The 27,153-nt window shown below is 36.1% G+C and overlaps 1 protein-coding gene across 4 annotated transcripts in view; it reads left to right on the forward strand.

Moving 5' to 3' along the window:
- The window catches only part of MYOM2 (myomesin 2), a 75,486-nt gene that overhangs the window by 20,275 nt on the left and 28,058 nt on the right, over window positions 1-27,153 (forward strand). For 3 of the 4 annotated variants that reach the window (XM_041420231.1, XM_041420236.1, XM_041420244.1), the window contains exons 8-21: window positions 818-906; window positions 995-1,045; window positions 1,324-1,488; window positions 6,440-6,601; window positions 8,511-8,652; window positions 10,271-10,470; window positions 11,229-11,282; window positions 13,878-14,005; window positions 16,938-17,121; window positions 20,334-20,508; window positions 21,832-21,953; window positions 22,700-22,720; window positions 24,067-24,254; window positions 26,708-26,834. In XM_041420231.1, coding sequence (XP_041276165.1) covers window positions 818-906; window positions 995-1,045; window positions 1,324-1,488; window positions 6,440-6,601; window positions 8,511-8,652; window positions 10,271-10,470; window positions 11,229-11,282; window positions 13,878-14,005; window positions 16,938-17,121; window positions 20,334-20,508; window positions 21,832-21,953; window positions 22,700-22,720; window positions 24,067-24,254; window positions 26,708-26,834 — 1,808 coding nt within the window. The remainder of the gene's footprint in view (window positions 1-817; window positions 907-994; window positions 1,046-1,323; window positions 1,489-6,439; window positions 6,602-8,510; window positions 8,653-10,270; window positions 10,471-11,228; window positions 11,283-13,877; window positions 14,006-16,937; window positions 17,122-20,333; window positions 20,509-21,831; window positions 21,954-22,699; window positions 22,721-24,066; window positions 24,255-26,707; window positions 26,835-27,153) is intronic. The other variant, XM_041420253.1, reaches the window with a different exon arrangement.

Here is a 27,153-nt window from a genome sequence, read left to right on the forward strand (position 1 = left end):
CTAAATGGATACAATATTGTATCTCATAATTGAAAACTTTTGCGTAGCCTCCATTAAATTTAATATTAAATGAACTATTCCTGATAGACTCCATTTTAAATAAGAAAAGAACTGGGGCATCAAGATTTGTACCTATACCTTAACAACTGGTCATATATGTGCTCATGGAACTTCAAGGAAGGATGTATTAAGTGAGACAATCTATCAGTGCTTTGCACCAGGTAACTATTTTTTGTTTTATATTTGTTTATGCTGTCCTTGCATAATGATTTTTTTTCTCACTGAAAAATAAAACAAACCAAGCCATGTATGCACATAAACAATTTTGAGCAGCGTTCCTGAAATTTTATCATTTTCCTGGACTGAGATATAACAGTGTCTGCCAGATGGGAATAGCCATAGAAGGCACAATTTTAGCAAGCATGACATGTACTTTTATTCTGTGTCTCTCTTCTAAAACATGGCAGAGAGGCAAGATGGATTAAAGAAGGTTACATACAGAAAGGGAATAACCAGACTGGCATTGTCCAGCTATCTCCTTTTGATCATGCTCTAAAGGTCATTTCCAGTTTGCTAAAGTTAATGCAGCCTGCACACTAAGCTGAGATAAAACTGTAGTTAAAAACAGTAGCAGCTTTCTGATTGTCTTTCATGTCTTGCACTGTGTAGACAGCAAAGAGCTTTCTACACTTTCCCTACCAGTACAGAGCTTTATACACTTTCCTTATGGTTGACATAGTTTGGCTTGCAATATCAATCATGAAGAGAATTTTTATTTGCATAAAGGGACATCTGTTTTTCTCCTTCCCCTTTTCAGAGCTGACTTTGATGATTCTGCAACCTATTCAGCAGTTGCAACAAACGTCCACGGTCAGGCATCAACTAATTGTGCCGTGATTGTGCGAAGTAAGTCCTACTTTATATTTAAAACAATAAATAAATAAATAAATATAATTCTCATGTAATTGAATGTTTCTTTTATGTTTATTCATAGGGTTCAGAGAGGAGGAAGAGCCTCACCCAGCTGCGATAATGCCCTTCCACTGTAAGCCATTTTCTTCTATTTGCTTAGATAATTTATGTCCTCTTGTCAGGGCAATGTTTTACAGATGAGAAAACTGGATACAACTTGCTCCTTCTGACTTTGCTTTCTAAGCACTGAGTTACAGTAGGAGCTGTCCAGATGCTCTTGCTTTCCCATTTGAATTTCTAGATCAGCATACAATATAACAGAAAACTCCATCTCCTGCTCAGATCAGACACTAATCTGTGCCAAGTACAATTTACTTGTACTCAAGAACGCTTTCATTTTCTCACACATAGTGCCCCTGTCATACGACGTTTGCTTCACCCACATTGATGTCCAGTTTCTGGAGAAGTTTGGAGTCACTTTTGCAACTGAAGGTGAAACACTGACCTTGAAGTGTTCTATGTTGATCACTCCAGAGTTGAAAAGGCTACGACCTCGTGCTGAGTGGTATAGAGATGGTAAGTTATTACATTGAATAGAATCTACCTGGAAAATGCTGGTGAGAGATTGAGGATACAGGTCACGATTAGAGCATCATATTCTCAGAATTGAATTTGGAATAGAGAAAAAGAAATATCTCTAGAATTTATAGTCCTGCACTCTCAATTAAGTGACTTGGTTAGCATTTTCTTGAGCACACATTAATAGCACCAGAAGGTAACCCCTATTGTGATAGTACAATAGTTAGAAAATTTACTTGGAAGAGATCCAAAGTCAGTTCTTAGATTTCACGACTCATATTTGAATACTGTGATCACTGAGCTGAAGGGTACTCACAGGGCAGTAAATTAAAGTTTGAAGTACTGAGGTATGGCTCTCCACTTTAGTCTTGCTCCAGCATTTATTGTGAATTTTATATTAAAATGACATCAATGTATAGTTAGGCAATACTTATAGAAGCCAGGCCTGATACACATATGTTTGCTCTGCTGTTTATGTGCCATGTTAGTAGGTTTCTTATCTTGCCTCTTTTGTCTGTGAAAACCTATGTTATGCCAGGTGAAGCAGTCTTACCATGAAGCACTCAAAATAACATCACTAAACTTATCATATACTGGGGTGACTGGTGGTACATAAACCCTGAATGAGTACTGTTTGTTTACTGCAGCAGAGAAGGTTTTTGAAACATAAAACTATCTGCTTAGAGCTTAGGGTAGCAGTCTGTTGTAGATATTTATTCCACCACTTTTCACCAACCACGATCTGTGTAGGACTCTAAACGTAATTATTCTACCTGAGGATTTAAGGAAAGCCTAGGTTATTTTTGAATGGTTAGACCTTTCCCCAAAGGGACCACATTTGAGAGTGGTGGACTTCCACGACTGGTGTTTGGACTGGTCCCAAAAAAACTGGCAAAAATTTCCATGGTGGACAAAATGTGATGAATAAACTAAGAAATGACAGTGAGATTAATAAGGCAGTCAAGAAAATTCGAGATTACAAAAATCAGAAAAAGAATTATTTTGTTACTGCTTTTTATGCATTTTGTTTCATGTGCATCATAGTTTTACATAGATTCACATCTGATTCTTCAGGGAACAAACTATTGCTTAATTTTTCATTCCTATTTTTCTATCATTTTTGATATTTCCTTGCGATGAACTATTAGATGTCACTAAAGTAAAAAATATGAGATAATAAAAATGGCTTTTTCTGTTTGGTGAATAACCTCAAATCTAAGGCTGATCCTTTAATTCAGATTCTGTTCCCACTGAAGCATACAGGATTTTTGCTATATGCTTCAGTGGATTTTTAATAACTGTAAATAAACTCTCACTTCATTCTCAGATGAACCATCATTTTCAAGGGTACCCTTTACTTTGTCTCTTACTGGGCGCAGTTTCTCAAGGTGCCAAATCTCTCAAATTCTAAATTCGAAACTGCAGCTAAAAACTTCTAATTTTCAAGGAATGCAGAGTATTGTTCCACTTTTCATTGGACTTCAAATTTTCTTGCACTATGAACCAAAGCTCATGACCCTTTCTCTTTGTTCTTTCATAATGACGAGATAATTCCTTCTTGATACATAACAATACTATGCTCTTTGTTTCTCCCCTTATTTAACTTGTGAAAACCTGAGATGAAAACTTGTTTTGTTTTAAGCCAATAGACTTTTTCTAGGGAGTCAGCTAGGTGTTCATCGCATCATTCTACTTTTGTTACGTGAAATAGGATGTTACAAACAAGCTTAGATTTTTCCTTCATTACAAGTGCGCGAATCACAATATTTCCAAGAGGTGTACAGGTGCAGAACTTTTTCCCAGACACAGCAGGAATTCATGCACTGCAAACCTTCATTATGTGCTACAGTTCCCTGTGTTGAGTCCCTTGAGAGCTGGAGGCAGTGCATAAACATACGCAATGAGAAATTAATAACTTGTCCAACATCACGTGCTTTAGACATTCTGGTTCTTTAGAGAGGTGATATTTAATTCTACTCTTGCATTAAGACTGTACTCTGTGGAATTATGAGTGGGTCTTGGGTCTTTGAGGAGACAGGGGCAGTTGTTGGTTGTTGTGAAGTTGTTTATTACATGAATACATCAGCCTCAAAGGTGAAGAGTTGAGAGTATTAAAGTCCATGCTAAAAGCTTTCTGGCATAGAGTCCCGATGTTCCCATCAGAAGCAGCAGCAGCTAGCAGAAGTTACTACCACCTCCTTTGCATCCCAATACAGGGGGATTTTATTCATAAATCATCCAGTCAGCTAAAAACACAATTCTAAAGCATTCTTCCTACACCTATCTGAGCTTAATTCTAATGTTCAAAGGTAGTGTTAGTTCTTACACAAAATCTACTCATATAGTTCTGTCTGTTCATGCAAATCTGTCCTATCTAGAAATGCAAGAAATGTTCTGCTACATTTTCATTATATCTGGAGCTTAGTTAATTTTGTGAAAGGTAACACTACTGAACTTTAAACTAGGCTTTAGGGCTTTTTACTAGCTAACACAATCTCTTAAGGAACTTAAGATATATTTCTACTTACTTAAAACTGAAACTTACGTGCCTACTTCATGTCTGTGTGGCTTAATATATTCCAGTTTCTCTAAAGATTCCAATTCAATCACTGCATTCCTTTCTCTCTCTGAGGGGCTTCTATTTCCTTAATTCCAACAGCACTCTTTGTAAAATCTTTCAGTTTATGTTAATCAAATAATAGTAACTAAAGCCCTGAGATGGGTACATATGATTTACTTATAATTATACACAGGAGAAATATGTGTTTATCGAGCATAAATAAGCTTCACACTAGTGAGCCTTACTGAGGGTATCTAGTAGACTCCTAGGGGCATATAAGTCAGCTCAATGAAATCCTCTGAATTGATTTGGGATTTCACAAACATGAATATGATGTCTCTTATTCATGGCCCCCTTAGAACAACTTAGTATAGCGAAAGAACCACTCAAGATGCTGAAAGAACAAAATCAAAATAATGCTTCAGGAGTGTATATCTAATCTGGACATTACTTCAGCTGATAATAGGAATTTTCCATTATTGATCTCTAAAGTAATAGAAACACTATTAAGCTTTATGGATCAGCATTCTGCAGCCATTTATACTGTAACCTAAATTGACTTCAGAAGGAAAAATCATGGAGTGAAGAATCCAGCTAAAATTTCAGCAGAACAGAAAATATATTATGAAAATAGATTTCAGTATATAGTAGTTCCCCACTCTTTGTATGATTTTTAATCAGAGCCATGTATTAAGAAAATTATCTAACATATTATAAACAGCATGCGAGTTTGAGACACACTGCTTGTGAGGATTAGTCTTCTGCAAGTAAGTTCTGGGAAAAATAACATAGTGCAACAGGTGAATAGGCTGTGAAGGGTGAGAACTTGTGATATTATTGTGGTGGCAGGTTTATGAATACTTGTTCTATTAGAACTTTTAAATATGTTTTAAATATTTAAAGTCCAAACTTTTTAAATTGTCTTGCCTACAAAGTAATTCATCCGAACTGCATTAAAAAAGAGCAGGCTTCTGTTAATTTCTGGTGGATCTTTGTCCTTGTGTGGGGAAGAGAAGTTTTTCTGCTCTTGCAAACACAACTGCCTCCTCAATTTCTGCTATCAGATACACATAAAGAATGAAAATGGGGGATTCTGGCCTTAGGAGCATTACAGACTTGCCTACAATTTCTGTATATTCAATGTCTGTATATATACTAATCCACTGAAACTTTGAGTCTAAGTAAGTGACCAGCTTTTCAGAGATGCTAGTTAATCAATATTTTTATGCTTAGAATTTTCCACAGGGCTCATGCATTGGTTAAAGTTTCTAGGTGAAGATATTTTCTGATTTAATTTAAAGTACATAATGTCTCTACACAAAGTCTGAATACCATTGTGGCAGGCATGACAGAAAGGGGACACTCAGGTTTTCTAGGTAAGGATCTCATGACTAAGGATCTCATGGGAAGGAATGTGATTGAATTTAGTTTGTGTGCTTCTCATAAAACTACTACATGCTTAGCTGATTATGCAATTTACTGCTGTAAGATTTAGTAGTGTGTGTCTTCCACATGCTTTATTATCGGAAAGTGTGTCGTGTTTTATACCTACTTAAGAAACTCAGCTGGTAGGTGAGAACACTGATTCCTTTGCAAATGCTTGAGTGTTGGCTCCAAAATCTATTAAGCTGTAGAATAATGAGCATTCATAGATATTCAGATCTTTTAAATACAGTTCTGCTGCATTGATTACAATAAATTTGTATGTGATTGGCCTTAGGGAGTTAAAAATCAAAAATAATCCAATCAGTTATTTAAAAGGATGGTATGAGAAAGCCCCTTGCATAAAACATCTTGTTCACTCTTTTGCTCTTGTTTCACTAGGCAATCAGAATAATGTGCATTAATCATGGGTCACCACCTCTCACCTTTGAGAGGTTTAAATTTAATTTAATTCAATGCTCAACAGGCATGCCTTGAAAATTTAAGTTTGGTGTATATTTATAGCAGTTTTCAGATTAAACTGAAATTTATTTTTTTAAATTTGGAAGAAAAACTTGAGTAAACTGACATTTGACCTGAACAGGAAGCAAAACTTAATAAAAATGAAAAGAGGTCCCACCCTGCATTCACTATAGGGTATGGTAGGTTTTCTTGTCAATATTTCTAAATGTGAGTAACAGTTTTGTATTAAAAAGAATAGTGATAGGAATTTTGTTGGCACTGCATAGTGTATTACTAGACCTCATGTTCTCTAAATGTCAGCGCTCGAATAATTTTAGAGAGATGCAACTTACTCTCTGTAGAGTTTTCATGGCATCCAAAGCCGTATCATTCTGAATAAAACTGGCATAATATTAGTCTGTGTCCCTGGTTGGCAGGGAACTGCAGTAGGATGCAGGTTGTTCTAGTAGCACAGTAACATGTCTGATGGGTCTTCTCTTCCAGATGTGCTGCTAAAGGACTCCAAGTGGACAAAGCTGTATTTTGGAGAAGGCCAGGCAGCTCTTTCCTTTACTCATCTGAACAAAGATGATGAAGGTTTATACACCCTGCGCATGGTTTCAAGAGGTGGAATCAGTGAATGCAGTGCATACCTGTTTGTAAGAGGTAAACTTTTAATCTAGTTCTTGAGGAGAAATTAAAAAACATTATACAGTTTAGTTTTATGAAAAAAAAATCCCATGTAATAACTTAAGTGTGAAAGAAATTTATCCCTGTGGAATTTCATGGCAATTTATTTGTATATAGTAGCCTGTACTAAAAACCAGTCACCTTACATGAATGGGGAGCTTCAAGAGGACCATGCTCCTGAGGACATTTTGTTTCCTGGAGAACCAGAGAAACCATGCTTGTGAAGAAACAGCTTGTTTCTTTCTTTTTCATCTCCTTTCCTGATAGGAAATAAACATGTTTGCATACAATCAGTTCTCACTGCAATGGTTTTGGCTTTAGAGATTGGACACTGGGACTGAGCCTTGTTGGGCTTTCTTGTATCTTGTACCTGTCTCAGGGATACGTGCAGGAGAAAGCAAAAGAAATATTCCCACCACTATACCAGTCATAGTCTTGTCATTAACCAGAGAAAAGAAACAAAGTAAGAAACTAGCTGACTGAAGAAATACAGTTTTCACAAGAGACATAGATAAAATAAGGTAAATTTATTAAAATAGAATAAAGGTCAGAACTTTTCATCACATTTCCATGCACAGCTATCAGTGAAGTAAAAATGAACGTCTATATGTACCTGTGAGCAGAACTTAGTATTCAGTTTTATATTTTTTTTCATTGAAAGATAAAAATATTTCTGGTTGAGCAGTTCTTTCTTAAATACATTGGACAACATTCTTGATGTGGGCAAACTGGAACAGCCCCACTGAGGCCACTGTAGCTGTATTAATTTTAAACCTTGTTCTTCTTGGAAGCATATTGAAACATATGTGCCTGGTGAGAGTTTGTGGGAGTGTCATCCAGACAGTTTGTGTGGGGTAGAGGGAGTGAATGTCTTTTTCAGAGGTTTGAAATCCAACTTCCTCACAGGACTAGTGCAAGGGCTTCATCAGCTTTGCAGTATGTCTTGAACAAACCACTCTGGCATCCTAATCTCATTAGAAACAATTTGCTAAAGCTATTTCTGTCCAGGTTACATTCCAAGAAAGACATTATTCAGGTGAAAGACACTCACCAATATACAAAAACTTTCTTAGAAGTTTTTGTTGCAGTGATGGGTAAATTTTAGGTATCTCTCTTGTCCATTTTGTACTCTGTTTAATCCCTGTGCATGTCCAGGACCCTGGCCTTGTGCTATGTCCTCTGGAGTCTCTAGTGTTGTCTGCTGGCCATTCTCTTGCCTTTGTTCATGTAGGCTGTGATCTGATACTGAGCTCAAACTACTTTACAACTGATTGGGATTAGACTCTTTAAATTTAGATTCTCTACAGGGTGTTTTTTTTTTTTTGTTACAGAAATCTTTTGGAGGAGAATACTTTACCTGTTAAGAGATTTTATTAGGAGTTGTGGGTCCAGGTTAGTCAATATCTCTCAAAATAAAGCCACAAAAGGGTGTCTTAAAGGTGATATTTAAGACTATAAATAAAACATAGCATTATAAATGTTCCAGGAGATTGCAAATTTTTCATTTAGAATATTTTTTTCCTGATCTACATGTTTTTTACTGAGTACCTTGGTCTGATTGGTAACACATTGAGTTGCAGCTTTCAGTGTGACAGAGCATCAAAAACACATGGGTAGGTTAAGCTTTTAATTCTCATGAAAAATAAGATGTGTTTTGTTCTTAAAAAGCTTTTCTGTTCTCAAAAATATCCTTGAACATTTTATCTGTATAAAAATACAGACATTATGGTCCTGAATCATTGCAGTGAATTAGTACATCATGAAACATTTGGGCTTCCATTCATATAAACAAGTAGCACAATGAACTGAACGTCTTCCCTTTGACTTTTTGATGTATATCAGAGGAGTTGGGGTCAAAACCAATTTATTTTAATTTGTGGTCCAGATGCTGATGCATTGATCGCAGGAGCACCAGGGGCACCAATGGATGTTAAATGCCATGATGCTAACAGAGACTATGTTATTGTTACCTGGAAACCACCGAATACAACCAGTGAGAGCCCTGTTATTGGATATTTTGTTGACAAGTATGTAACCATTAGCATTTATTTAATTTTGTTAATTGCCAGAAATATGTATATACTGAAGAGAAAAAAATACCATTATATCCTTTCAGTGTGTGTGTTCTTTGGAGGTATTTTTACAGATACTTGGCACTGGAACTCAGTTACACACTGTGTTAAATCACAAGATTGTTCCCTGGCAAACTTTTGGCCAGATGATTTAGTACTTTCACAGGCAATTCTAGGCACAGTCTTGGAATTAGCAGGGGCTGGAGGCCATTCCAAGTAATATTTGCAGGCAGACACATTTTATCATACACTTAAAATGTTCAATAGTATGGATGTGGGCACATCAGAGAATGAGCCCTGACAGTATTTAATTTATAAAAGCTAGAATCCACAGGCATCTTGAATTAGATTTAATCTCTTTAATCTCTTTAATCTCTATACTGCAAAAGCTGAAAGCTGGGAGTTATTACATTATCTTTTTATTTATTTCTTAAATGTAGTACATCAGGAGCTCAAGTCCTGGACTCCTGGGAGCTGGCAATTTAAATCAGACTGGCAGGCCTCTGTCCTTTTGTGAGCTTTGCACTTTGCTGGGGTTTCAGCTCAGTGCAGGCAGCTGGCGAGCAGGGGATCCAAGCACTGTTTTTTATGTTTTGCTCTTCCACTGAAGTGAATACTTGCTCCTTGTAGCCAGAGAAGATAATCTGATCCTTAGTGTCTGAAACTGTCAGTCAGCAAAGCCTTACTGAAATGATTTCATAATGTGTACTGCTCTGCACTTAAAAGCAATGTTTGCAGCTCATTGCTATTTGCTACCGTGTCATTTGGTGTAATTCAAAGATAACTGTCTGGGAATAGCTGGAAAAATGGATGTTTATGAATGGTAGTCAGTATGAGGAAATTAACTTGAGACCTGGGGACTCAACCATCTATATCCAATTTATGCAGTACATAGATCATAGGAGTATTTCACCTATATTGTGTATAATCTAGTCAGATGTGCCATTTGACATGTTGCTTGTGTCACTGCAGGGCCAAGGAGCCCTTGGTCATGACATGATTTTTTCTGGGTGCAGTCAGGGCAAAAGACAATCTTCTACACAAAAGTTTGTATTAGTAGGACACAAACTATATATGTACACACAAAGCAGTCAGTATGAGAACATCACTCTTCTTCTTGATGACTCTTATAGTCTGTGGCCCAGTCATTTTGGGAGGGAAGGGCACAAAGGAGTTTACTTGAAAATATGACAAAGAAGAAATGAAAATGATGAGGTGAATTGTACAAATGCATCATGTTCTGTGGAGATGAATATTAAAATGAAACTGAATAATTTATTCTTTACATGGCAAGGAAGAGAACCAAACAGAAGGGAAGCAGATAGATTTGAAAAGGCCGAAAACCAGGGATGAAAAATGACCTTTGCATTATAAAAAAAAAAATGAACAGAGTAGCAATTGGATCTCTGACCAGAGAAGAGTGTATAAAGTGTGTGACTTTCATTAATGAGATGTATGGTTTAGCTCCTCAGCCTAGTGAAGGTGACTTCTGTGGTTCTGACCTGGTGTGGGTAGCATGGGGCATATTTATTGTGTAGTGATACTGACAAATGCTGTCTTCTGCTATTCCAAGATGTGAAGTAGGTCTGGAAAACTGGGTCCAGTGCAATGATGCTCCTGTAAAAGTCTGCAAGTACCCCGTGACTGGTCTTCAAGAGGGACGGTCTTACGTATTCCGCGTGAGAGCAGTGAACAGCACTGGCATTAGCCGGCCCTCTCGAGCCTCGGAACCAGTTGCAGCACTTGACCCCCTTGACCTGGAGAGAACACAAAGTAGGTTATTCAAGGCTTCTTTAAAAATAAAAAAAAAAAAAAAAAGAAAAGATCTCTTTACCCAGTTAACTTAAGGAGAAGAGTTTATTTCTTCCTTTGATTGAATATCTCACTACAGACTGCAAAGTAGCGTTATGAGAGCTTCTCCATGAATAGAGTAAGCCGGCTTGCCCTGGGGGGTAGTTTTATTGATTTAGCCTTGTCCTAAACCCCTGTGCAGATTCTGTATATCATGTACTTGCACACCTTCTGTTTCATGTCTACCTTTTGGTCAGAGGGGAATTAAAGTAATTATGAATACCTTAAAGCACTGCTGCAGTGTTGCCTGTGAAATCTGAGCTGAATATGCAGTTTCCTATGCAGCTGAAATATGCAGTTTCCTTTACATGTGTTTTATGTATGTGTGTATGCTTTATGATTAATTCCTATTAAAAAAATACAATTCATGATACAATTGATTACTAATCTGCCTCAAAAGCAAATCCATCTACTGTAAAAATGACTTTTGCTTTTTAGCACATCTTTGAATGGTACTGTCTTATCATGCCCTGTTTTCTCATGAAAGTGAATAAACCAGTGTATGAATTCAAGTTGACTCTATATGGGGAAAGATTTAATAACAACATTACAGAAACAGAGGTATACAGGCTTTTGAACACGTGACAATTTGCAAGATTTGTAAATATACAAATCTTTCATAAATATACAAATCTATCTCTAAACTAATTGAGAAACTAATTGAATATTTTTATTAACAGTTGTTCATGTGGATGAAGGGCGGAAGATTGTGATCAGTAAGGACAACCTTGAAGGTATGTAGCATTTCTGCAATTTCAGTCCATCTGCTTATACTCCAGGAATTTTGCATCATAATTAGAAACATAATTTGAAAAGAAATCCATCTAGTGATAAAATCTCTATATTAAGAAATAAAGCCACATTATGACTTGCAAGGTTGAAAGAACACAAGTGAAGAGTGAGGTCTAAAATGATGGAGAACACACTCTCAACATCAAAACTTTTATATGTCGAAAACATTTTCTCACCTTTTTGCTTTTACTAGTGCTGAGTTAAATGGCTGAACATTTTATTGCCTATTTGACTGGGCATTTGATTGCCTATATTTCCTCTATTTCTAGTTTTCTGGGAGCTAAGTATAGTTTTTTTTGACTGATTTTGACTATCTGAGCAAGTTATTTCAATTCTAATAAAAACTTTCACAGTCCATCTCAATTCTTTAATTAATATATCTACCTGAATACTGAGGTTATTAAGTTTAAGATTTTAGACTAAGTAATGTTTTCCCTCAAGAGAATTGGAGAGATCCCTGGTGACTTTTGGAATAAAGTCTGAATTTTTTCTGGTTTTGATTGTTTCTCTGTGGAATGATTTGGGTTTTATACTTGAATAATGACCTTCTTTACACTTAAACTGTTAAAATTATTAACTGTAATGGCTCGAAATGAAAAAAAAAGTCTGTCTGCTCTTTTCCATGAAGCTTATGAAGTTGTAACTCCAAAAATAACTAGTAAAAGAGATATCACCTCAGAAAAAATGTGGTTTGAAGGAGAATCAGGCATTAAATGGCTTTTCCAGTGCATGGACAGGACAGATGAAGTTTCTCTATTTTTATAATAGTAGCCTAAATAAATTGATATGAGTATTACAGGATCAGAGGCACATCACAATATCAGATTGTAATTGTCTTGTTTGGCTTCATAGATCATTTTTCAGCTCTCAGGATTGCCTTAGAATGATCAGGTCCAGTAAATGGCCACTTTGGAATAGTCATAAATAATGATATTTGGATTTCTGTCACATGAATGTGCATATTTAATAGAGTATGGATATTCAAATATCACTCTTTATGTAGATCACTACTTTAATCTCCAAGATTGAAGACTATTCCTGAAAGAAAAATCTCACAGATCACAAATTGTTTTCCTTTTTAGTGCAGGCTGATGTCCCATTCTGGCGACCATTCTGTACCACTATGTTATATCATTCCAAAGTATGGGAGCTTTTGTTTTTCAAGAATGAAAGAAAATATGTTGAGATTTTGTTAGCTGAAATCACTTGGAAGCCTTTTATCTTAATGCTGTGAAGGATTATTGTAATTTTCTTAACTATATGTCACCAGTTTCGTGTTAAATTCAGCTGATTCATGTGCCTTTCTGAAAGAAAAAATATGTTTGTAGGAAATCAAATATATAAAGTACTATGAAAAATAAATTTTCATTGGATATTTCAATTTGCTTTAAAAAAGGTTTGGTTTTGATTTGGTAAATACATATGATGATAATATGTGTAAATTTTGAGTCTGGTTCATTCTACAGATATGTATAATCATTTAAAATATCACTGCCATGATTTAGAGATTATTACTGAAATATTTTTCTCTTTCCTAAAGACATACATTTAGGGGGTATATGCTCTTTTAGTAGCCTGAGCAGTGAAAAAATTTACTTTCAAAGAACAAAGATGTTTTTCTTTTTCTATCACAAGCCATAAAGACAAAATTTTTAGGTGTCTGCTGAGTCATAATTTCTGACCTACTACCAAGTTGAAGCCTCTTCAGGGCTGTGTAGCTGTTCCTGTGTAGAGATCCATCACAGGTCCATCACAGGTCACTCTCCCATCTGGTGCTGTTTTACCCTATTGTAATTCCTTGGATAGCTGAACCAGCTTTTTCTCATGTTGCAGTCAGGGAGCTGGACCTTGAAAGGCTGAGCTGAATTATTCCTACCTGGCCCAGGGTAGGCAGGTTGGCTCTAACACTGCTGGTAATTCTGCAGAGTGAGTGGGGAGAGGGGTTTGATCAGGCCACACTATGTGGTGGAGCCATCAGAGGGCTGGTGACATATTTTTATGTCTCTGATTGATAGATTTTAGAAGTGCTTTAGACTATACAGCTGATAATACCATTATTTTATAGGATATATTGCTAACAGGTTCTGCTCTTTTCCTGCTTTCCTCTGTTTTAAAGCTTCTTTTCTGATTATACTTCCATTCCAGCTATTTTTTAAAATTCTAATTTCTCATAATAACTCTTTAGACCTCCATCTTTGATCAAAAAATGTTTGCATATAGTGAGTAGGCTTTTTACTAAGAGATTGAAGTAATCCAAATATGATCAAAGAAAACAGTGTGACAAATGCACAGAGTTTCAGGGAGCACATTTGACCTTTACTGAAAGAGTAAGTAAGTAGCTATTAATATTGAAGTTTTATTTATCAACATTTAATTGAAGTGATCAGGTGAACTGCACAGACGATATCACAGCCCCTAATAGCTGAGCATTGCAGTGCAGGGTGGGAAAGTTGAATAAGAAAGATGAGCTGTACCCTGAATGCTGACCCAGGAGTTAATCTGCTGTTTAACACTTGCTACATTTATTAATCTTACAGGGGATGTTCAGATTCCAGGCCCTCCCACCAATGTACATGCTTCAGAAATCAGCAAAACATATGTTGTACTCAGCTGGGATCCACCTGTTCCTCGTGGCAGGGAGCCACTGACGTATTTCATTGAGAAGGTACTGCGCTGTATAGTGGTGTTCTGTTGAAAGGTGCTTCATTGCTGTGTGCAGTTACACTCAAACCATTTTCAGAACTGCAGAATGAGCAATAAAACTGTGGTCTTCCAGGATTTGGAAGTGGGATATTAGAGAAGCATGGTTAATCAAATATCTTACTGCAAGTTTTAATGAGCATTGAAATTCAAGACCCAGAGAAAAGGATTCCCCTATGCTATTTGCTTACTGCTGTCTAAATGAGAAATATGTAAAGTAGCAGTTAAAAACAAAAAAAAAAGTGAAAAGGAACATCTATTGTTTTCACAATCCTACAGTCACGATTCTAAGTTTTCAGTCTCTCTGTAAAAAAGGGAACTTTCTGTTAGTTCTGTGGTAGAACAAGGAATAAACTGTAACTCATAATTTGATCCTTACTTTATGCAGGCTAATGGCAGCATCTACTATACACTGACATTTCCAATTTATCCCCTGTAAGGTCATCAAAGAGGCAGATGCCTGTCTCAGGTTCACTGGTCCCTGGTATTCTTCATGGCTGCCTTCCTGCTCTCTTTGAACTGAAAGGGGCCTTCAGTGTTCACAGTAGGAGAAGTTAGTTCTTCATCCACATAAGTGAATAAAATTTAGATAAATCTATCCCTGAACCATGTTTCTAAATTCTATTAGATTTGAGCGAGTTGTTACAGTTTTCCTAGTAGGTAAAATGGGCCTCATACCTGACCTCTAAACATAGGTCGAGCTATACTTAGTTTTTATAAATTATGCCTCTAGCACATGCACCCTCTTACCAATCCACAAACACTAAACCTCTTCTTAAAACTGCCACACGTTCAATTTGCACCATGAATATTGTAACAGCCTTTTCAAAGGCCCTTACTATGCAATCTTTTTCTTTGCACATCTAAAATTCTGCACATTCCTCCACAGTTTATTCTCCAGCTGTCCTGTTCCTGTCACTCTATTTTGCAGCCCCCTAGCTTGTCTTTTCCCTCTCAGACACACAAAAAACCCCTCCACTTCAAAAGAACTCCATAGGCCATTTCTACACTCTTAATAATCTACTGGATGTTGAAAAAATTGATGCAAAGTAAACACCACTCACTGGTTAATTTTTCCAGCAAGCGTGACCATTTCTCCCACTCTGCCTTATGGATTCAAAAGAAGTAATGAAAATTTTCATAGAAATAAGTATCTACTTTTTCTTTCTATGCAATAAAATATAATGCCTTTTTTGCATTTTTTCCCATTTACATATGTCTTTGCTTATCTATACATTTTAAGAATACCAATGTAAGGATTTTGTACCAGCTCTTGTCATGGAAACACCTTATTAGTTCCAGAATATGCAGAAATAGTCCAGATAAAAAGCTTAGAGGTAGATTTCAATTGAGTGGGCACTTACACTTGGTTAGCTGAATTTCATTCTAAGAATGAATTGGAAAAGATACATAATCTTCTTGTTTTATAAAAAATATATATGTAGCTCCAGAAACGGTACAGAGCAGTGACAGTAATAGAAAAAAGTAGTCTCAATTAAAGACCAGACTTACTGAAGGAAAGTGAGAATGAGAACTAAAAGGCTATTATTAGAAAAAAGAGGTTCATTGTACTCATTAATACCTGAATCTAAAATATTTTTGCATAAATAACTGATATATATGAACAGCTTAGTCTGTTCATAGGTGAATGTTTGTTTTTCGCTTTCCACTGTCATCTGTTAATTTACAACAGCTTCTAATTATTTTATTTCAAATAAAGAAGATTCAGTCCCGAAGAATAAAAATGTATTTGTAAAACCTTCAAGAGACACAAAATGGAAATGGGTTTTCTATGCTCTCTTAAAATACTTTTTTAACAGATAAATCAAATCAAACTGCAGAAGAAAATGTGATGCTGATTCTTTGTGGAAAGAAGAAATTAATGTTTTTATGGCAAGAAGTAAAATATATGGCAAAATAATATTTATTTCATATTTTACAGCTTTTACTACAAAGAAAATTGATGTTATATTTATTTTTTTCTGTTGAGAATGCTAGGTGGGTTCAGTACCTATGAGAAAGATTTTGATATATGGAATCCAGCTGTTTACATTGTTATTATTTGTCTGTTGTCAGTGTCATTATATACAGGGTAGTTTCCAAGCACCCATGAAACACTGCTCCTTCTCTAAGAAATTCACAGTCTATCAGATTTTTCTCCCAGACTTTCTGTTTCAAAATTTTATAAACATATATTTGCATGCACCTATCTATGTGCCAAGGAAATTTTCTTTAATCTGTTTATTAGGCACTTGGGTTTTACTGAAATTTCTGAAAGATTCCATGACTAATTTTTGGTTAAATATTTAATGTGGGAAATCGAATGGACAGCAGACTTCTCTCAGAGTACTGATTTTCTGGCTCTCCTCCATGTGCAGTTGTGGTGATGATAAGCTCAGCTGCTGTATTGAGAATACACAAAAGTAATTACTTCATTTGATGAATGCTTTTAGGGGACATGACCTTACTCAACAGAATAAATAAAGCTGTGAGTAAAGTAACATTTCCCTCCCTACCTTTCTGCAGAATTTGGATTAGGGCTTGTTTGCTTGACTCCAAACCTTTAGGTGTTCATGTGAGTTTTACGGGACATGAAAGTAATTCTTTGGGGCCAATCACAGTTGACAGTCACAGCCCTCAAAGAAGGCTGGCTGTATGTACAAGTGTGCATGTATTGATGTCGAGACAGGCAAGGAGACAGTGAGCTATTCAGACCTTTTTGTAGAGTAATGGAAAGCACCAGCAATGAGAATTTGCATATGTTTAAGTCAGGCATTTGAGAGTGATCCTTCTCTCATAGCTCTTAAATAAATTCATGACAGGATGCAATACAGCAATATATTTAATTTTTGACAGTTCACAGAAATGATTCATGGCTTTTTTGTTGTTTTTTGTAGTCCATGGTTGGCAGTGGAAGTTGGCAAAGAGTCAATGCACAGGTTGCAGTAAAATCTCCTCGCTATGCAGTGTTTGACCTTGCAGAAGGAAAACCGTATGTTTTCCGAGTGTTGTCAGCAAACAAAAATGGCATCAGTGATCCATCTGAAATCACAGAACCTATTCAACCACAAGATACTATTGGTAAGGTATTAATTGCAAGACATTTATATAAAAAACAATAGATATTTTGCAAACTGGAAATAGACAACTCTCATTAGAGTATAACTATAATAATAGTGGTTGTGTTCAATTCTGTAAATAATTTAAAAAAGAGCAAGATGCTAAATTTTAGAGACTTTCCTGAATTTTCCTAGTGATCACAAGCCTTGCTACTGGAAACAATAATCAGTATAATTATTTTTAGTTATTCACTCTTCAGTGTTCTAGTAATGTGACATCAAAAAATAGTTTAATCAGTATCTTTGATAATTATATTTTCTGGCTCAGGTAATTATATACTACCTAATTCCCTACAGTTTCAGCTAGATAAGGTAACCTTTGATTTCTTTCTTAGTATTCTGAGTTGCAAATTACTGCTACTGCACTATTCCTCTGTCATACAGATGAGTAGACTTCAGGGACAGGCAAAACTACATATTCAGTGAAAGAGACAACTACATATTTCCTTACAAAAATGAAGTGTTTATCTTGGGGTCACATTCAAAAACAGAAATCAAAATTTAGAGAGTGGTTATTCGTCTTGTTTTCGAAATATTTGTTTTGTTTTTGCAGTTTTGCAGAAGCCACACATAGCATTTTGATGTATTGATAACTGTCACCTTAAGTGCACATATCTTACTAGTACACTTTCTAGTAATATACAAAATGTTTACAGTATCTGATATACCAAATTAAAAAATATAATCCATAGTTCCAGCTTGAGCTGTAACTACATGACAAAAAAAACCATCTTTTGCTTTCATATATTCTTGATTTGATGTCTCATTAATGTATATAAAGTATTTAAACCATTCAGTATTCCCAAGGTAGGGAAGAAAAACACTGTATTTATTGCACTTAGTACAGAAAATAAGCTATCCCTTAGGGGTTAGTGCAACACCTTCTGCATAACTCACGGCTTCAAATTAAGCACAATGCAGAAGAATCTATTTTAAAGAGAAACTTCAGAACTATTTTCAGAGACAGAGTTTGCCACCTGAGCTACAATATATCAGAAAGACTTGGCTCCTTTTAGTTGCCTGCGCTTAGTGTCATTTGATATTCTTAAGGGTAACTGGGACACCTTCATGGGGACAGAAATCATTACACAGTGAGTGTTGGTACCTTATGAGCAGAAACTAAAGAATGGTTGGGGTATCCTAAACCATTCTAAATGACACTTAAAATGATGGAATTTAATTGAGTGGTAAAGGAGTATTCAGTTTGAGGTTAAAATGTGAATTTAGGTGTTTCCATATAGGTATCTACAGGTGCAGTAGATGCTTCTGCTCTAAGTGTGTCCATTGGAGCCTGGAATATAAGCTGGCTGACATTGTCATAAGTTGCCCCATGTCACCCAGCTAGAGTGTCTGTTTTGGGGTGAGATGAATAAATTTTAGGACCCTACTGAGCACTGATGGAAGACTCAGTTTAACTGGCCAAAGTGACATCCTTTTCAAATGCTTTCAGTTTGCCATTTCAGAGGACTGTAGGTATTATCTCCCCAGTCATATGTGACAAGTCCATGAAGAAGTGACAGATGGTCCAAAATTACCCTAAATTAATTTGTGTAACTGAGTTAAGCCCTAGCTCTTTGACTATAGTGGAAGCTCAAGAATATGTGCTTGTAGACACACATAAAAGCCTAAATGTAGGTACATTTATTGGACTGAATCCATTTGATCTTACAAATTTGTGAATAAAGTATAGCAGTATGTAAGTATTAATTTTTTATTTTTATATTGAAAGACTAAGTGGAAAACATGCTGCCTTTCTTTTGTTTCGTTCTGCTTGCAGTTCCCTTCAGTATCAATCTGAGGAAACTAAAATATCTTCAAAAAGCGAGTGCTGGGTGTTTCTCTTAACCTGTCGTGTTAGGCTGAGACATTGCTTTAGTTTCTTGCATTGTGAAAGCTCAGATAGATATTTTATAGTGTACAGACTGTGTGCTGGTTCTTACTAAGGTTTTTTTTTTCCATTTGGATCTCAATATTTCTGGTTCTATTTATGCACATTCATCTGTTTAGATGGGTGTAAACTGACAATGAAATTTCTTTGCATGTAAAGTAAACTGCATAGTAGGCTATGATACATTGAGAGAACTGTAGTCAAGTAATTGGAGAAATCTTTATCCTCTTTTTCTTGATGGTGTTGAGGTTGGTCCTGGAGTGCTGTTTCCCAGTTCTGGCTTCCGTAGTCTAGAGGGATGGTTGTAAAGTGGAGAGGTCCTCTGTATGGCAACCAAGATGACCAGGGCATTAGAGATTGTGACCTATGAAGAGAGGTGTTTACTTAGTTTGAAGACTAACAAAGATGATGGTGTCAAACTTCTCAGCATTGTCAAATGACAAATAGAGGCATGAGCCAAAAATTGTAGCTTAGTAAATTCATTCTGGACGTACTCTTTTAATGAGAAAGGTGCAAGGTGTAAGAGTGCAGTGCTGGAAAATGTTGTGCAGGTAAGCTGTGAAATCTCCGTTGTCAGAAGTTTTCAAGACTCGTACAAATCCATGACTGACACACTGGTTTAGTGTTGGTGATGATCCCACTCTCAGTGATAGGGTAGAGGGACTAGATGATCCCCAGAAATCCATTCCAACCAGTGTTCCTATGCTTCTATGACTTTCATCTAGCTACTTTTTGATAAACTTTTGGCATTCAAATATATGCTTAAATTATCCTGAAAAGCTCATGTTTTTGGAATTGGGACTGTTATTGCTTAACTGTAAAACAGTGTTTCTTAATCCTCATGATATAATATCTCTACAGTTTATGTGCATTTCTTACTGACACAGTAATGCTACAGGGACATAAGCTATACATCAACCTCTTATTTGAGAGAGAAATTAGTGAGTGAAGATTTTCATATCTGTATACTTTTATCCACACTCATAATTGAAAATATGTGCTTCTATAATTGACTGTCATAAAACCTGTATAAAATCATATAGGTAAGGAGCCTGACAGAGCTTTTTGAAAAAAACAAAATAGAAAAAAAAATATTTGTATGCACACATATATATACGTATCCAGACTTAAAGAAATATATTAAAATACATATCATATAACAATATCAACATGGTTATAGCTGTAATGATTACATATGATCAAATTATACAGTGTTTCATCTAGTTCAAATTACTTTTATTTTTATGCATTTTCTAATATGTATATGTTTTATCTCTTTTTCTTAGTTTTACCATCTGCACCTGGTCAGGTGGTGGCCACAAGGAATACAAAAACATCAGTTGTAGTTCAATGGGATAAACCAAAACATGAAGAGGATTTATATGGCTACTACATTGAGTATTCTGTGGTGGGATCAAATCGCTGGGAACCCAGTAACCATAAACCTATTAAATATAACAGGTATTGATTACATTCCTGTATTTTTGGGAAGTTTGAAAACTGCAGGATATTTTTAAGACAATTTATGTGTTAAGCCATGGGATTATGATTGAAGGAGAATGTTGAATGAATGTGAATAAAAACAGTCTGCAGACTCTCAGAGCCAAGATTTCCAAATTAGGTCAATTCTCCTCCCTTTTTTTTTTTCATATATTTTTCTATTCCATGACTTTGAGTTTTAAAAGCAAATTCTAGAGACTTTATTTGGAATGACAGGGACATGAGCAAGTGCAGAATATGCCCTTTTAAAGTATGAGTTATGTTGTGGAGTAAACAGACCTGATGAGGAAGAGTATGAGAAAGGAGGGTGAATTCTAAAGCCTTATCATAGTCCATGAATAACAGAGCAAAAGGTCAGGCCATTTCTGCTATAAATATGGTGCCAAAAGTGCTTTGGCAGCTGGCATTATTGTGCAGGAAAGCCAGGTGTCCCATTCCAGAAACATCAGATCTCCCTGATCTCTTACATCTCTGGATAAAGAACAGTAGACCTTGTTTCTAATTCCCTTGTCATGACACTAGCACTAGAATTTCTGATGATTTCTTACTCTCTCCTGAAGATATCAGACTTTATTATGAGGTTCTTCAAGCAATTTCCTCTGTGAAAAATCATATTTATTTTTATTGGAATCAATAATCAAATGCAAAGATTAGATTTTTAGTTTGTATTTTCTATAACAAGCACATCATTTTGTTTAGTGTATTACGTCAGTCATTAGCTGAGTGACTTTGTATTCTGATGAGTCCTTTTTTCAAGTAGTCAAGAAATTTGATCAAAAAAAGTAGAGACTAGTTCTTGGTCAAAGGGGGTTGAGAAAGCACAAAAATAAGAAAAAAACATTTCGTTTCTTCATACGTGAACATATATTGCAATAGGATATTTAGTACAGTTTAGTACAGTTATTACCTAAGAAACTCAGATCAAAACTGAAAACTATTTTTGACAATGAATATATAATTACCGTGAAAGACACGGTTCCTTCCCAGAAAAGATTAGAATTTAGCAAGGCAAAGTTCAGAGGGAATATAATATATTTTATCTGACTTCACCTGCTAGATCAGTACTAGCAATCTAATGAGTACTGTGGTTTTTGCTGCAGCGTCCCTCCCAGTTATATCGTACTACATCATGCCTTTTATTGCAGTTTCCCTATTGGAAATATTTTCCTTTGTGAAGCACTCATGAAGTTGAGCTTTTTAATTGATACAACAATTTCATGTTACAGCACAGAATGATTCCTGTAAAATATACACTAACATGTGATGCTATCGTTTTTAACCCAGGTTTGTTGTTCATGGTTTGGAAACTGGAGAGCAATATGTCTTCCGTGTGAAAGCTGCGAATGCTGTAGGATTGAGTGAAAACTCACAGGAGTCGGAGGCTGTAACAGTGCAGGCAGCCCTTAGTAAGTGTCATTCTGTGCAATTCAGCTTCTTCTTTCCCAAATGAGGTTCATATCTTCAGCAATCACCTTCTTTGGTCTGATTTACTATAATAGTATACCTTACAGCCGTCATGCACATCTGTTTAATGATGTCTATTCTCTGGCATGTGTCTATTCCAGAGAAAAGACAATGTTTTATTTAAAAAAGTTATTTACAATGACTATTAGAAATATTGGGTAAGATCCACTTTAATGACCAGGTTGCCTTTTGCACCTAGGCTGTATCAAAGAAATTTAAAAAGTGAGTAAGTTAGACAATTAGTTTCTAAGTGACTTGGAGTGGTGCAAAACATTTTAGCAGGATGTCTGCTTCAGTTATAAGAGTTTCAGTAAACTTTGTTTGCACCAGGTTGGAGCACAATCTACCTCCTCTGGTGTCCCACAAACAAAATTTCTCTGTAAGATCAGCTGTGTAGCCTTCAGTGGGAATGGTACATGTTGAGTGAAGGGTTGAATCAGTATTTACAACAAAGAATGCACAGGTCTGGGCTATCATAGTTCAATTTGAATTAAGGGACAGTGTCAGCTCCATACTGAAAAAAATTAAATAGGACACGTTTTCCCCAGCAGAGTGCTCTCAACCTCTAGGAGAAAACCAGTAGACATATTTGTGAGAAATAATTCTCTAAAAGATTTATAAGTCAGTGTAGTCAATAGAAAGTAAATTTGTATATTACTGACAAAGTTACTCTATTTGACTTTTTTAGGAGGAAGTGTGTCTCATATGGGTAGGTGGTGCATGGACACTTGTACATCTATCACCACAATGTCGTAAATGCACTTGCACCTGTTTGTCACTGTGTGCTTTGGAGATGAGGGTTGCATGGGGTATATCATCAAACACAGAGCACGTGGATCTTACACACACTTATGGGATGTGGGTAGCTTTTATCCATTTTTGTAGCCTTTACAGAATTCAGCAGGACTATTTATAGATGACCTAGCATTAGCAGGGCCAGAATCTTTCTGTAGTATTACTTTAAGATTATTTACAGGAATTTGCTACAGTCCTTCTTGTTTACCAAGAAGTGGCAGTAAACACTGAGGCTTTTGTGACCTCTGAGTATAGCACCATTTCTGAAAGAAAAAGTATGAAAGGACAGCTCTGCTGATTACTATTGGTTTTCATGGTGATCACTAGTACAGCTACAAGATCAGGGACTGTGCTAAGGTCTTTGCTGACGTATTCCCTCCTGAATGAGGTAAGTTACATTCTCTCAAGTTATACTGGTAATTCAACTGAAAAATCAGCTTTAGGGACAGGCGTTTAGATGTAGTGATTGAAGCACTCCAATGTCAAGACAGGGGTGTCTTTGGGCAGACTTTAAAGTATGGATGACAAATGCAAAACTGCTTGCTACAAGTGGTGCTTGCCAGTAGGATGGGATTAAAAAGTCCTGAAAAAGGGTTTTCTTCATCTGTAGGAAGGTGCCTTAGTGACATTTCTGCTTCTGCTACAAAAGGGAGTAAACCCATGCAAGGAACCTCATGAAGGACATTACTTTTCTGCCTCAACATAGGTTTAGTTACTGAAAGTCTAAATATCTTCTATTCTTTCTGGGTCAAAAAGCAGTGACAATCTGAATAAAGCATATAATATCAGGACAGTACAGGAAAACTGCTGGCCATAGATTAGTCAGTCACATGACTTAATTTCATTCAAATTAATATTTTCTTTTTTTTACTGGATGAGTCTTACTGTATTCAATAAGTATTTGAGCAGCTTATTTTTTTTTTCTTCCTAGGAAGAGGTCTTCTGACCCATTTAAATACTTTAGCATAATTTTTGGTTTGGAGATGTTGGCATTACTATTTCCCTGCAAAGGTCATCTATTCTTCCTTGCTACCTTCTGAGAAGGCAAAACGTTTGGCAGATGTTTTAAAACCTCCCATGTTTAGATCTGGTGATAAAATGAACATTGGTTAGCAACTTTACAACTACTTTGCTCTCATTGTGCGGCTGAGAGCACTATGCTGCAGAAAACAGAAGCAATATCAAAAATGCTAAGCAACTTCTACACTGCAGTGTTTTTAGACTCTGTCCTAACTCTCAAGTTGCTTATTTCCTTGTTAGCTTGTCCTTCATATCCTCATGGTATCACTCTTCTGAACTGTGATGGGCATTCAATGACCCTTGGCTGGAAAGCACCAACATACAGTGGAGGCTCACCAATCCTTGGTTATTATATGGATAAACGGGAAGCTAACCATCAAAACTGGCATGAAGTCAATTCTTCCCTTATTACCCGGACAATTTACACGGTTAGTATTTTTTGCTCATTATATCTTTGCAGTTGATTTGAATTTTTTCTTTGGATTTTTTTTTAACAGAGAAATTCTTTAAATACTTACTTCAACAAAACTAGGCACTTCCATTCAGAGTGCAGCAATGTTACACCTGGGCTAGAAGATCATTGCCATCTCCTACTGTGAAATTCTAATACAAATAAGACCACTGAGATATGGAAATTTTGGAGGGAAAAGTTTGAAGCACATTTTTCACAAGGAATAAGAGGAATGAGCTATAAAATGTTCCCCAAGCTATTTTTGTTAATGATCACTGTATGCACCATCATTGTAACAACATACAGAGAAAGGATGGAAGCATTTTGCAGGCCAAACAACTGCTCTCTGTAGTACTGAGGACTTGCAAACAAAATGGAGATGAGTTGAGAAAAAATATAGCTGTCTCTGTTCTTACTCTCAAAATCTGCCTTCAGCTGTAAAGGCATGTTTATTAATGAACTCAGCATTATGTCTCATCACCTCCTTCACAGAATATAGTTTTGAAATAAATTACTTCTGGTTGCACTTGCAATTTATGAAATGTTTCTTAAAATAGGAAAATTTTGACATAAACTTCCATGAAGAAAAGTTAGGGAGATGGGATATAGCAAGTAATCAATCAATGTGATGCTTTTTAAATTAAGTTAAACAATCAGATTTTACTCACACCTAAAATTTTATTTCTGCAAGTCAGCAAATTTCCTGTAAACCTTAGGACAGAAGAAAGTCTTGCAGGTAATTTGACACTGAAGTAGAAGATAATAATGCAGATGAGCTGAGGAAGAGTGTTTCATGCATAGAAGGCAGGCAGCAATACTCAGGTGCCTGTGTACTTGTGACTGATCCCACGAGTGGCATCTCTGACATAGCAGATGGACCATGGATGCTGAGAAATAAAAAAGGGCAGGAAGGATTGGCATGAAAGGGCAATACTAAGTAATGCTTTCCACATATTTTTTATTTTTAATGCATTTGTAAACAAATGAGTAATGTAAATTAGGGCTTACCACTGAGAATTTAACTAGGTATTTAAGTGTCAGTCCTGCCAGTAACTGTATTTGTGCCTAAAGGTGCATCTTCATATATTAGTTTGAATGTCTAGAATCTGAAATACTGATGGTAAACAAAACCAAGACAACTTTTAGTAGCACAAAATATTTTATGACGTTCTCCAAACTGAGAATGCTTGAGATATTCAGTACAGCACTGGGAAATCACTAAAGGTTTAATCTTCTCTGTTCAAATGATTCTATAGGAGCCCCACAAATTCTTTCCCTTAATAACCTTGGATTTGAAAATAATTTTTACAGACTGATCTATTTTTCCTATCTTTTGGGCCACACTATATAGCTCCTTGTCTTCAGGAAAGTATGTCTAAATTATTTTAGTGCCTGACTTTTCTGTGTTACCTTGTTTGCTTTGGTCTTGTATTTGATGCTACCCCATACGTTTGTTACCATCACATTTTTTTTTATCATTTAAAAAATCAACCAAAATCCTTGTTATATCTCACATTTTCAACGAAAATTATTTATTCATGAAAATCTAAAACTGTTTGGTATCTCCACTAGGAGTACCACTCTTAGCTGTGTCTCTTGAGACATATGATTAAATATAACTGAGAAAATTATTCAGAGGCATCAGATGTAGAAGACCTGTTTTTTTGTATTTAGGTGTCCTGGAAGAAGGATGGAAGAGGGCTGCTGCCATGAGGTGTTTTGGCTGTCAAGACATTCATGCCTTTTAGTCCTCTACTTTGATCTCAAAATCTGAGATGCTGGTGTGGGGATGGGCTCATTAGATAAATCAGAGTTCATTTACCAGGGATGTTTGCAGAGGATTATTATGGGATTCTGCTCATCCCATTACCAGTGCTTACTTTCTCATTTTGTAATGGTAGGTAACATCAAAAAAAAGATTCATAAAAGCCACAAAATACTACTGAGAGGCTCTTTCCTGGAGTTACATCAGAACATTGTGGAATTAATTGTTTTTTTCTTTTATTTTCCTATAATTTCCTTTTCTTCCTAGGTCAGTCCTTTGTGACCTTTTTAAGCAAAACACAGTTTTAACTCTCTCTTAAGTGAATGGCTTATGAACAGCCATTCACAAGCAATGCAAGAAGGTATTTAATTTTAGAACACTCACCCATAAGTATCTGCTGGTGGTCATTCATAGATTGGGCTCCTCAAATCTTTGCTCTAAACTCTTACAACTTTTCATGCCAGAATATGAGTGATGTTATTCATAGGATTATGTGGCTGAAATGTGGACATATAATATAGAATTCTCCAGTGTGTTTGGTTTGAGGAAAGTCTTCAAATTCAACCCTTCAGCATGGCAATAAGGCCTGATAATCAATTAACTAATGTTTCTATCCAAGTATGTATTAAGTGAATATATTGAATTGTTTTCTCAAATGAAAAAAGGTAGAGGATTTGACTGAAGATGCCTTCTATGAATTCAAAGTTGCTGCTGCAAATCTGGTTGGAATAGGTCAACCTTCAGATCCCAGTGAGCATTTTAAGTGTAAAGCCTGGACTATGCCAGAACCTGGTAAGTATATTCGTTCTTCGTGAATCTTAAAGTCCTTAAAACACATGGACAGCCAAACTCTGCAGGATATATTTTGCTTAATTTCTTCCATAGTTCCTGTTAAGATTGCCCTTGCTTCTGAGATCTGTTAAAAGTTACCACCACACCTCCAACGATGACATCTATTTCCTGGGAAACAGATGACCTTTACTTAGCTTGTTGAGTGTCCCTTTCTTTCAGTGCTCTCACCAGCTCAGACGAGTGTTGAGCCTTTAGTCTACATTTGTATCTCTATCACCTCTTTAAGACCTACAAGCTCCACCTCACACTCACCACCTGT

This window comes from Onychostruthus taczanowskii, unplaced genomic scaffold, assembly GCF_017590055.1.
Source record: "Onychostruthus taczanowskii isolate IOZ18803 unplaced genomic scaffold, ASM1759005v1 scaffold11, whole genome shotgun sequence".
NCBI lineage: Eukaryota > Metazoa > Chordata > Aves > Passeriformes > Passeridae > Onychostruthus > Onychostruthus taczanowskii.